This window comes from Perca fluviatilis, chromosome 23 (assembly GCF_010015445.1).
Source record: "Perca fluviatilis chromosome 23, GENO_Pfluv_1.0, whole genome shotgun sequence".
NCBI classification, from domain to species: Eukaryota; Metazoa; Chordata; class Actinopteri; order Perciformes; family Percidae; genus Perca; species Perca fluviatilis.
Window position 1 is genome coordinate 15,511,394 of NC_053134.1, and position 13,156 is coordinate 15,524,549.

Consider the following 13,156-nt stretch of genomic DNA (forward strand, 5'->3'; position numbering starts at 1 on the left):
GTACTCCTACAAATGGTGATAGAGGGCAGTGGCTACTAAACCTGAAAGTAATTGAGACCACACTAAGACACGAAAGTATTACATATACTATTAAGATAACTGGCACATCATTTGTAATATGGTATATTTCCAAGCATCCAATCTGTCAGGAGTAAGTTTACCAACTGTCAAAATTCTTGAATTTGTAGGAAGTGGGATAAACATAATACCAAATAGTTTCTCCTTCGCTCACATAGTCTTCAAGAACAAGAGTGTAACAGCGCACAAGCGATATCTGAACTACGCTTTCAAGCATTAGCATGAGCATTAAGAGGATCTGGTACAAAATTTTAAGAAATGCCCAAATTTTACAGTGCAAACCTGCATAAATGGGTGTTAATCTTCTTATGCAATTCACCCCACCCTATTTTTGAGCAGAAATGCCCACTCTGACTCAATGAATAAGAATGTTTTTTCTAGAAAGGAAAGACCTGCGAAACCTGTTAAGTGGGTGAGATGTATAAAATCTTAACAGAAATGTAAAGTATCAAACATACCAAAAATAGAATGAAAGCAGAAAGGCATAGGGATAATATATTGTAGAATCAAAAACACTAAAAATGTAAGCTGTGACAATCTGGGACAGCTTTGTTTTGTTACATTGTTTTCCACACTAAAAAACTGTCACACAGTATTTAAATTGTTAAATAGCATTTATCTAGTGGCATAGCATGCCATTTGTGTGTAATCTTGTACATTCTTCCCACTCTGTTCTATTACACAAGACTATTCTATACTTATTCCTTCAGATCAAACAAACAAACAAACAACCAACCAACCAACCAACCAACCAACCAACCAACAACAACAACAACAACAACAACAACAAGTAAATAAAGCTATTGTCATTGTTTCAAAAGCTTTAATAGTAAGAAATGTAGAGAAGGTTGCAGAGCCAGACCGCCAGAGGGCGTAATTACCACGCCTGATAAGTTTTATTTTTTAAACGCTGACCGGAAGTGCGTTACAATTGCGAGGAGCTTCGCAGTTATTATTTTTACCATACGCTAGTTTCTGTGTCATGACTTTAGCTCCAAGTTGCGTTTTCAAACTCCAAAATGCGGCGTTACATTCGTGCACTAATGTTGTGCACGGTGTTTGCCATGTTTTCGGGCTTGTATGTTTACAGTAAACTGTTTTACTCGGACGTGTCGGGCGGTGGAAACGGACCTAGAAGGGTTTTCATCCCACAGAGAGTCCCCGGAGGCAGGCGAGGTGCCGCGGACAAAACTGGGCCCCAAAGCCCACACTGGTACAATAGGTAGGACTGAATTTTCTGTTTTTTTTCCTGCTTTAACGTGATACAACTGGGAAACAAATCACATTTCATTATAAGCGTGAGTATAGTTGTAGATAATCTACTCTGCACCACACTTGTGATGTACAGGAATGTGACGCTGCCCGACTGAACGGCCCTCCCTATGCAGACAAAGTACACTACACTACTTGTCTATGGTTGAAGACCGTAGTGACGCGAGACTTTGACAGGTGTGCGACCCCATGTGCAGCCCTCCTGATGGTACCGAGATTAATTGATATGCCACTAAAGTTATACCCTAGTTGTCATACAAAGAATAGCCTACAACAGTGCGACGCCCACGGTCCACTTTAAGGCCTACGTTTAGACAAATGTTCAATGTAAAATTCTGATAGAACAAACAAATTAAAGCACAACATGAATATTTCAACACGTGAAGTGATTACCGAACTTCAGCTTTACTACAGCTTTGTTTTCACACCTGGCTGTTTAGTGTCTGCCAGATGTTAGGGTTTGAGGGGTGGGATAAATGGGAGGAGTAACTAATAAAGTTCAAAACTAGCAGTTTTCCCTTACAGAGGTCACGGCCATAATGGCTGTAGGCGAGTCAAGATAAAATGTCTATTTTTTACTATGACATAACTAAGGAAAGAACATTTAAGAAGCTGGAAACACAGAATGATTGACATTTTTGCTTACAAATGGACTTCAGCTCTAGTTTATACCATGACAAAGACATATTGGTTAGGGGTGGGAATCTCTTGGCACCTCACGATTCGATTCCGATAAAGAGGCCAACGATTCGATTCTAAACCGATTATCGATGCATCTCGATGCAAAACATTTTTTATGTACATTTCCATGAGTGATTTAAAAAAATGTACATATAAATCTGAGTTTGCTACTCAAGAGTTTGCTAATCACTTCCTAGCCAAAGCAGCTAGACAAAGCTTAGATTTTGACATATACGGTATTTGTCACACACAAGTTTTGATGAAATGTTTTGTCTGAGTTTTTTTTTTATTTTGTAGTCATTCCATGCTTAAGCCTTAAACATGCTTGTGAAATTCACCTTTTCTTTTACAGTAAGCTTCCATGTCAGAGGCTCAGTCATGTTTAAAGGTGGATCATTGGCTTTTTAGAACATGAAACATGAGGTGGTCAGATGTAATGTGATAAAGTAGATGAACAGCCTATATGTGTTTTGCCTAATTATTTTATGTATGTCTTCTTAGATCATGTGTATATATATATAAATACATACATACATACACACACACACACACACACACACACACACACAAAATTAAAAATCTTTTTTTTCCTTTTGGCCATTTTTTGTGTGTTTTTTTTTTTCCTGCACTCTTGCCTAAACTCTAAGCTGTTGTCCATTATCCCATTCTCTTTCAGTCACTCGGTTTTCTAATTCGTACTTGTCTGGAGACTGTAACTTTTAAATAAAAATCAACACATAAATCGCATAAAGAATCAATTATTTTTTCAACCCTAATATTGGTGGTAGTTAGTCACACAGCCAAACTCAATCTGAGTAAAGTTATTTCAAACAACAAAAAAAAAATGTACTTAAAAGCAGACACATACAAGTTTTAGCTTCCGGAAGGTTGAATTAATGTCAAACCACAGTATGATTAGTTTAGCTAAAATGTCATAGACTGAGATATATATATATATATATATATATATATATAGATATAGATATAGATATAGATAGATAGAAGTATTTTTTAAAACACACTCAAATCATGTGCCCTTCAGTATCAAGGCTCATATAAATGCTAACAAGAAAACATGGCTGACACCTAAGCCACCCTGAGAAAGCCTTTTGTCAAAACCATGCAATATTACAAACGTATTGTTATACTCAGAACTCTGGAATTCATTCATTATAACATTTGTCCGACTCTCCATCCTCTCACTCAGGTACATCATGCGTCAGCGGGGTCAGGGGGAGGCAGGTGGCGGCAGCGTTCAGAGCAGACCCGAACCTCCCATGCACCTGGCTGTGGTGGCCTGTGGCGAGAGGCTGGAGGAGACTCTCACCATGATCAAGTCTGCTGTGCTTTTCAGCATCAAGAGCCTCCACCTGCACATCTTTGCTGAAGATCAGCTACATGCCAGCTTCATTAAAGCTGTAAGTAGGAAATATTTGGAAAATTGAAGTCTGAAAACGTCAAATTGCTTGCTGTTGACTGACTGTGAATGTTGATCATATCCTTTACTATACCACTACTAGTAATTTGTTGGGTTGTCTGTGTTCCAGTTGGAGTCGTGGCCTGGTTTTATTCACTCCAGGTTCAACTACACAGTCTACTCCATCAGCTTCCCCAGTGAGAACGCAGCCGAGTGGAAGAAACTCTTCAAACCCTGCGCTTCTCAGAGGCTCTTCCTACCTGTGAGTTTCTTATAGAGAGAGGACTCCTCAGCATGAGTATCACACTGAGAAATGTACATCTGAAGTCATTATGACACTCAATTTGTTTTTAAGAGTTACTTTTAAAAGACAAAACATAACCCAAGTTAAAAAAAATCAGAGTCTGCAAAACGCTGTAAAATACCAATTTCATTTGCCTAATTTTACAGGTCACCGATTTCACTTTTGGTGTAAATTTATACCTTAACACTTATAGAATGAAATATGAGAAAAACTGTTTTGCCTTTTTATATTCAGGAGCACTGTAGAGAAATGTAATGTTTTCCGAATCATCGAAGTTCACCTTTATACATTATATAAAGGGCGATTATATTGTACCACCGTAGAAGAAAATCCCCTTTGTTAGGCCAATGCAGAACATACTGGCAGTATGCACCACTCAAAACAATGGAGAGCATCCACTCGAATATTCTCTGTCCTTGTCTTTTTTAATCTATGCAGCTGATCCTGAAGGATGTTGACTCAGTCGTGTATGTCGACTCAGACATCCTCTTCCTGCAGCCTGTAGACCACCTGTGGGCGTTCCTGTCCCAGTTTAATTCCTCCCAGTTGGCTGCTATGGCCCCGGAGCACGAGGAGCCCCGTATTGCCTGGTACAACCGCTTCGCCCGCCACCCCTTCTATGGCAGGACGGGCATCAACTCAGGGGTCATGTTAATGAACATGACAAGGATGAGAAACATGTTCTTTAAGGTAGGGCTGAATGCTGGAGACGCATTTTCCAGGAAAGTTGCATTTAGTCGTTCTGTTTACTGTATTATTGCACCACTTTTATTGGCCACAAGATGTCCTCCTCCTCTTGCTGTAGTTGTGTAAGGTCTGTGAGAGGATTCACTTTGATACTGTTGCAATGTGAAGCTCCCAACACTTAACCACTTGACAATATTGTGACACAGTAAAGGCATCTTTTTGACTGGTGTGTGTGTGTATATATGTCTGTGTTGACAGAATGACATGACGTCTGTGGGGCTGCGTTGGGAGGAGCTGCTGATGCCTCTACTTCAGAAATACAAACTCAACATAACCTGGGGAGACCAGGACCTTCTCAATATCATTTTCCACCACAACCCTGGTAATCCTGTGTGATTTGCACACATTGCATGTCTATTTCCATATGCACAACTGTTGTTATTGAGTGTCCAGTTTTTTTTTAGACATATGATGTATCATACTCTTCAAAGTCTACAGGATGCCACTTTGTAGCAGTAGTTTGTTGACTTAAGCGTTTCTGGTTTTGTGTACCTCCATTTACAGAGTGCTTGCTGGAGTTTCCGTGCCAGTGGAATTATCGTCCTGATCATTGTATCTATGGCAGTAACTGTGCGTCAGCTGAAGAAGATGGCATCTACATACTGCATGGAAACAGAGGGGTTTACCACGACAACAAACAACCTGCCTTCAGGGCTGTTTACGAGGCCATACGAAAGGTGGGTGCGCCTTAGGGTGTTTTTGTTAGTGTATGTGAGATGCTTGAATACATTTGTCTATCTTTAGGCTTTGTGAATTCAGCTACAGTATGGGCCTCTTCTTATGTTTGATCCAAACATGTTCAGCCAGGACATGGATTTGTCACAGGGGGATTTATGCACTGTTTAGACCAGAACAATTAGCATTACAGAACTCTATGTGAAAGAGAAAAAAAAAATACATTAAAATGGGCTGTATTACATTAAAGTCTAACAACTGATGCATCAACTCCCAAGATGTATCTGCTTTAATGTTATCTAAAGTTGCCCTCAGTGCATAAAATTAACTGCCCTTCCATCAATCTTAATAATTTTTTATCGTTCACTTAGGCCATTTTCATAACAGACTTGAGCTAAACTTGAGTGCAGTGTGTTTACAATTACATTTAAAAAAAAAACATGTCAATAAACTTAAATATCAAATGAAAAAAATAATCTGGTTTAAAGTGCTCATATTATGCTTTGTGGCTTTTCCCCTTTCCTTTATTGTGTTATATATCTTTTTTGTGCATGTAATAGGTCTACAAAGTGAAAAAGCCCAAAGTCCACCCCAAAAGGGACTTACCTTCGACAACAGCAAACAAATATTGTTCACAAACTGCTCCAAACCGCTCTATTGTAGTCCAGCCTTTACTGCCGTGACGAACTTGCATAACACACGTTATAATGCTCGCCTAGCTGCTAGCGTGGCACGCCCTCATACTCTGCTTCTGACTGGCTAGTAGTGCTGACCTAGGTACTGCACATGTGTGACTCAACAAAGATGGAATAGAAGTGTGATGTCTCACTCTGTAGCTAAAACGGAGAGCTCAACACAGGGTGAAAAGAGGAGATGCAGCAATGTGCAGTACAACAAAAATATGTGTTTTTTTAAAATTAAACCATGTAAACCTATTCCGATATAACCTCTAAATACAATTATGAACCTGAAAATTAGCATAATATGAGCATTTTAAGTGTTTGACCCTGAGGCTTCAAAGGCTTTAATCCCAGCTCACAGACATTATACAGGCAGATCTTGATGGTAGCAGAGGAGAAGGAGCAGCCTCATATTGCAGTCCATTATAAGAAGAGGATGCAGCCCACTCCTTTGACTGAAATGACTTGCTTTCTTGTTATAATGACAGGTTTTATGGCATTACATTTTTTGTTCCCTTCCACATGTACCGATTGAAGAAAATTTGGCAAAAAGGCATTTTGGGTAATAAAGTGTCTACCAGAAAAGTGACTGAAAACGAGCACCCTGTTAAAAGTCTCTTGGGTACATTAAAGTAAAAAAGCCTGGTGAGCCCTTCAGAGTTGTGGGTGTAATTTAGTCCAACATCTGATGAGCAGAGCCCTTTTACAACCCCAGTGACACACCTGCTCTCCTCCACTGCCCTGCTCCTTTACCCTCCTAGATGAGATTTTGGATTGGTGCGACCCTAAAGACCCTAAGTGTTACTGCCATCAGATGGTCTGCATTGGAAAACAAATCTCCACCATTTCCAGAAGGTTGGAGTGAAAGCTAATTTCCCCCATGAGGATGTTTATGGGTTGTTTACCAGCAGTGTAATGATATTGACAACACCGCTGGCATTTACTTAATGAAGCCATCAACATTGGAAGTCTCATTGCTTTCCTAATAACAAAGCATTTAACATAGATCAGAGCGATGGCTGATCCATACCTTATCCATGGCTTTATTTTACAGGCATAATTACAGCTGTAGACACACATGTACTGTACATGTGCTGCTACAAGTGAGCATAAACCCCCACACAAGGTCCCATAGCATGCACTGATAACAGTTTTCCAATAGCCTATGTAGGTATTGATACTTTCATAGATATGTGATTTGCCAGGAGTATAGAAAGATCTTTTGTGCGTTTCATCTCACTGGGCAGACCATTTCATCCATTTCTTGCTTCTTCATCTGCAGCACAACCTCAGGCAATCGGAGTAGTGTTATGGAGTGAATAATAAACAGGACAGCACTACAGTGGCAGCTCAGTAAAAAGTGTGAGGGTTCAGAAAAGTGGTACAGGAATGAGGACTCAAATGCAGATTCACTTTCACTCAGTTTGGAAATGGTGTGGTTACAGGGAAATGATGAGTGACAGCAAGTTTAAAAAATCATCCCTGGATTTATTTGATCTCAAACTATTGCCTCGTGTGAAAGCGTGCAGTTTAACCCAACATCAAACCCAATGTGCAATCTTATGTTCCCTTCTGCTATTCCCAACCTGGCTTACATACCGTGACTGAGTTTAAGTCCCTTTCATCTAATGTGCAAGTTCGTGTAAGCAAACTCCCACAGAAGGCAGACAAAACTAAAAAGGGGCGAACACCAATCTAAAAGGGTAATACAGTGAGGCCTCTGGAAAGCTTAGGCAACAGAGACAATCTGGTAAACAGGTGAAGGTTTGTTGGAGAGCAAAAATATACTGGGGCTGATTACCAATGTAGAGCAGGTGTGTGACAGGTCAGGTGACGGTTTGAGGCGGAAACGCACCGAGCACCGTTAGAGGACAGGTGTGGAATGACTTAGAGCACAGGTGTTGCTAATAACATTAACGATGGCTCTGTTGTATTCCCCCCACATTTTTAGCTTTTCTGTTGTTTTCACTCCTTAACATGACTGCTGAAGTTGATATAACTTGCCTCGGCTAATTAGCCACACGATAGCTTTCTGTTCACCAAAATCACAAAATGCCCGCCCACTGCAAACGGTAAAAAATGTCCCACACATCATGAAAAGCCAATCAGCAAATTAAGGATATAGTCATGCCCACAGCCCAAATTCTGATAAACATGTAATTTATGTTGGGCTATACCTTTTTAAATTATTTAATTTATTTGTTAATCCTTCCTGCTTAATCTTTTAATCTATAAAATGTCACAAAATAGTGAAATCAAAATGCCTCAGAGCCCCATGAAAGATCATAAAATTGCTTATTTTGTCCGACCAACAGTCCAACACCCAAACACATTAACGTTATAATTATTTAAAATAAAGAAAAGCAGCAAATCCTCACATATGAGAGACTGGGACCAGTGAATGATTGTCATTTTTGCTTGATAAATGACTTAAATAATTAATTGTTCATCAAAATTGTTGTTAATTTATATAATAGTCTCTATTGTTATGTAGTGATTAATTATACTGCTAAATGTAGTTGTTTTTATCATAGCAGCTATTATTCGCAGTAAACTGGAGACAAGTGTACATAAATCCGTGTCCTGAATCCTCACACAAAGAAATGGGAATACAAACAGTGCTACTCCCTGTCTGTCTGCCTGTCTGTGTCTAAAACAGACCACAGCGATCTGTCTGTCATAAAGCATCTCCTCCCTCCCTCCCTCCCTCCGCTGCAAAAAAGCTGAGCCCAGCGTGCAGCAGTTAAATTTTTACTGCCAATGGTACATTTAGAGTTGGAGTCTGCACACCAACAGTGCCCCATCAGCCACACAAAATCAATACACCAACTGTAAATGCAACTTTATGACCGGCGGGCGGGCGTGTGTGTGTGTGTGTGTTGTATGTGCTCATAAAAAACGCCATTCTCTTTGTGACCCAATATCAGGGACCGAACTGCAAGCAAATGAGCCGCATAAAAAATGGTAATTCCCCTTTGATTTCCTCGGAGCATTGTAAAGGCTCCTTCATTATTGGGAAGACAGAAATTTCTACTGTAATCCCTGGTTATCGCTGGACGGTAAGCCTATAGCATAAAACTGACTCCAACCATGTGGACTGCTTTATGTTTTGCCCGGCTGACCAATCAGATTAGATGTGGATTCCCTTCTGATCTCAGCATGCCTTGCGGATTTAGTTTTTAATTTATCCAGGGAAAGATATCCTCCAAGCCCAAATGCTGCCCAAAGCACCACTTTGCTTACTTACTGAGGGAATCTGATCAATTCCACTGGAACAGTAGGAGGCTAAGAGCTGTCCTCGGGGAGTTTTGATAGTAGTTTGGGATTTCAGCCTGCTCACTTTAAGTTTCAAAGCCCACTCCTCCTACCCTCCAGACAACCATCATCCCCGTGTTTCAGCTCTTTGAAGAAACAGGAGAGTACAAGTCATCTTACGAGTCTGCCTTCATATTCAGTACAATTCCTTGTTTTAAAATGTCCTCGTTATCGTGTGCTTTTTGTTTACTGAATGTCTCAACATGTAGGATCAATACATTTAAATTGAAGGGATCTTATTCTTTGGATTAAGAGAAAAGTGCTTTGGAATTTATCTTTAGATCATCGAAGCAAACAATACAATACATCACACCAAATCCAACCAATGAATTGTTTTATCGTTCCAGTACTCTTTTGGTGCAGACCCAGTGACTTCTTTGTTGGATCCACTAGAAGAGGAGCTGTTGAAGACGACACACACTTATTGTGGTAAATCCCACGCGCTCCTTACCAAGAGACTGGCACACAGCCTGGCAAACATCAACAGAAAGGCCCCACGTGGACGGTGACAAAACTGAATCACAATGATGGGACGGAGGTCAAAAATAGAGACTCCGAGAGACTTTATCTTGAGTACAGGCTTGTTGTCCTTGAGCAAGAAACTAAACCCCCAGCAGGGATTTTTGACAGATATATATATATATATATATATATATATATATATATATATATATATATATATATATATATATATATATATATATATAAAAATGAACCACTACAGCTCTCTCAACATGTTTTTACCTGGCAAACTGTTCAATTACAATGAACAGGAGTTGTCCAAAAATGCATAGACTACTTTGTGGAAACCAATGAGTGGAGCTTTTAGATCATTTTGGTGAATAGCTGCTCCATAAAGGTGCTGACACACCAAGCAGACGGCAAAGAACTATTGGCGAGGTAAAGCCCGACTGTGGCATCGCCTCACGTCTCCTCAAGAGCTTGTGTCTTGGCCAAAAAGTTGCACTTGAACACACTGCAAAGACTACTTTGGAGTGTGTGACTTGGCAACGGACGCACAAAGAATTGAGGATCAAAAGACCTGTTACCTAGTATGCGGCCGCTGCACATTATTTGCCAAGTGAGAAACAGTAGGACATGTCAGCCTCTCAGAATCCTGCTCGCATCGCCATTATGTAGAAGCAGAAAAGTACTGAAGGAGGAGGTTTCCAAGATCGTCTGTTTATTCCTGGGGAACAATAGTAGAATAATGGTCAAGCTCGGTTTTTACAGTGTCTAACAAACATCATGCCAAGCCTTACATCATATGTTATTGGTCCCAGACTGCTCTCAGATAACCTGCCCTGCCACGTTTACAATGGGTCAGTATGACCTGCTGTGCTGTTTTCCAGTTGTTGACAAGAGCCTGTGACTGGCCCAGGTCAGCTAAGAACATCTGCGACAGACAACTTCTTTTACACACATACAAAATCAATTCATGCACTATGCGGAAGAGGAGAGACCGGGCGGCCCACTGCGGTCCGCCAGCTAGTTAGCTAACGTTAGCTTGCTAATTCCACCCAACAGTTGTTACTCATCTGGCGATAGCAATGTCCTTTCCTACGTGACAAGAATGTGTGAATGAAACATTAATTTGTTACATTTTACTAATTTTGTGGCCAGCCAGGGCTAGCTGCCTGGTTAGCTTGCTTGCTAGGGGGCTCAGTTCTCAGTCTAGCACCAACCACAGCGCAGGGGGAGAGAGGTTTGCTGTCTTTATATTAACTTTTATGTTATAGGACATTATTTTATTATTTTATTTTGTAATGTGTAGGTATGTAGATATTTTAAAAGACATGTTTATGTTGAAATAAATATAACTATACAAGTAGGTATGTATCTTGTTGTACGTCGACCTCCTTGGTGTGTCAGGGCCTTATAACAGTTGGGATTGTCTCAAACTGAGACTAATACTTGTTCACCTCTTGTAAGTTGCTCTAGATAAGAGCGTGATGTAAATGCCTGAAATCTACTGTAAATGTTGCAAAGGCCAATTGGCCTTGTAGCAAAGTACCGAACTTAGAAGAGAAAAATATTTACTACAGATGGACACATAGATTTTTTCTCCAGGTGTTTCTATTACAGACTTTCCAAACATTTCATATTTGACTGACAAATGTGGATTTTTATTTTTACTTTTAGTCTCTTCCATGTAATATATGTTCTCCTTTCGGTGCCTTTGGTTACTGACTGAAAGGTGAATAATCCTCGCGGTGCAAAAGATCTGTAAACATTTGGAAGAGTAGCTCTTGACTTTCCATATTGGAGAATTTAAATGAACCTTGTTAAACACTCTTATTAAAAGAGACAAACGATAATAATATCAGACCTGGACAAAGGCTTTTAACAGGGCCTATTTTGAGAGATGTATGCACTGGACCACTTTTCCAAACTTTAGAAACCACTTCAGTACCAACAAGATGGAAGAAGGACATTTCAGAGAACATGCATGAAATATAGTAATTATAATAATAATTTCTGAGTTTGTAAAGTGATTATGTATGTAATCACTGTATGGAACAGTTCTTCATATGTGTGGAATAATTCTTCCAATGTGATTTTCTACTGTGGCAGGGGTGGAGCACAAGGATCTCTATCGGAGTTCTGTTTTCCTGATTAAAGTTTGTCCTATTCTGTGTAATTTTATTGGTAACACAGGTAACCTTGACCCGAAATAGAACAAGCAAAATGTTGCAATTCACATAGTCATAGGTCATTTTTATGTGTGATGTCAGTCTACACTTTTGTTTTTGTTTCTAATAAAGTTCATACATTTCCTTATGTTGCTTTGAACAGGCATGTTTCTGGCACATTGCTAAATAATTAGATGCTATGTACTCTTTTTTTTTTTTTTTTTAAGGATATGTTTTGCAGATATGCTAAAAATCCTATTAGGTTAGTTTCTCTCCTGATGCCAAAGCATTCTTTTTATTATACAATAATTATGGATTTTGTGCCATTGAATGTATTTTTTTAACACTACTGGGTGAAATCAAAATGTTATCAGTGCTTGTGTTGGTGTGAGGATATCATTTGTGACATGTTTACTTTTTTATATCATGTTTTGTGTTGTTTTTACATTAAAGATCACGTCAGTGTTGTGTAATTCGTACAGCAGTGTGTCCTGTTTAACCACCAGAGGGTAGCATTTTTTGATAGGTCCACTAGTGCTTAAGGATGAAGGATATTTAAAAAGATAAAAATAAATACAATTTATGATAAAGGAGTAATTATAAGGGGGAAGCTATAAACAAAAAATAATCAGTGTTGCTATCATTGTTTGAATGCTGATTCAACAGCATTCACAGTATTGTTATTCTTTTCTTTATTATTCAGCTTCTTCTGTACGTTTTTTGATGATGGGACTTCTTCAGCTTTTGTTCTGTGTTATACTTTCTTAAAAATTAAGCTTTTAAACATTTTATTTTAACATTAAAGTCAATGAGAGCAGGCTTCATATCCTTCAAATCCTCTTCCACTTCAAAAGTTCTAGCTCCTTCATACTTTCAACTACAGACGCCAGACACAACTTAAACCATTCACAAAATATTTAGCTATTTTTCAGTTTGATATATTTTACATTTTTTTGTGAAAAAGCTGTTTAAGTTTAGTGTTCATTTTAGGCATTTTCATCGATTATAATGGGTATGTATTGCGTGAGTAACTGGGTGATTTTTTTCAACGTAGGGTGGGACTTGCCTAGAACTGCTCTGGGATCCATAATAACGCAAACCATGCACACTTATCTTGTGGGTTTTCTGAGGAAATCAAATTTCTGATTAGTTGACAACGAATTGAGGCAGGGTCTCTCAGCCGCAATGTGTGCCGAACGGCTCGCTTGCCACTGCTGTGCCACTGTTGTAACTCCTACGACTTTCATACAATATGGCTATTATTCAACTTTTTATACATTCGACATTTATATTAATTAGAACAATTATCACTTTTCAACATTTCCTACAACTTCACCTTCTTCTTACACATTTT

General features: G+C 39.2%; 1 protein-coding gene across 2 annotated transcripts; it reads left to right on the plus strand.

Moving 5' to 3' along the window:
* The first annotated feature begins 455 nt into the window (after positions 1-455).
* Positions 456-9,842, plus strand: gxylt1b (glucoside xylosyltransferase 1b). Of its 2 annotated transcripts, none has more exons than XM_039792224.1 (7): positions 456-1,300; positions 3,239-3,449; positions 3,579-3,710; positions 4,191-4,442; positions 4,698-4,821; positions 5,004-5,176; positions 8,782-9,508. In XM_039792224.1, exons 1-7 carry the CDS (start codon positions 1,098-1,100, stop codon positions 8,923-8,925), a joined length of 1,239 nt encoding a protein of 412 aa, XP_039648158.1. In that variant the 5' UTR covers positions 456-1,097; the 3' UTR covers positions 8,926-9,508. The 2 variants fall into 2 exon arrangements, with proteins under 2 accessions (XP_039648158.1, XP_039648157.1); XM_039792223.1 differs by lacking the exon at positions 8,782-9,508 and adding an exon at positions 9,517-9,842 and having other exon boundaries at positions 699-1,300.
* Positions 9,843-13,156: the final 3,314 nt, after the last annotated feature.

Bases quoted from the DNA above. Each gene is read 5' to 3' on its own strand.
- gxylt1b (XM_039792223.1), top strand. From the start codon at position 1,098: ATGCGGCGTTACATTCGTGCACTAATGTTGTGCACGGTGTTTGCCATG. The intron at 3,450-3,578 runs GTAAGTAGGAAA...TCTGTGTTCCAG, and splicing joins ATGCCAGCTTCATTAAAGCT to TTGGAGTCGTGGCCTGGTTT. The intron at 4,443-4,697 runs GTAGGGCTGAAT...CTGTGTTGACAG, and splicing joins TGAGAAACATGTTCTTTAAG to AATGACATGACGTCTGTGGG.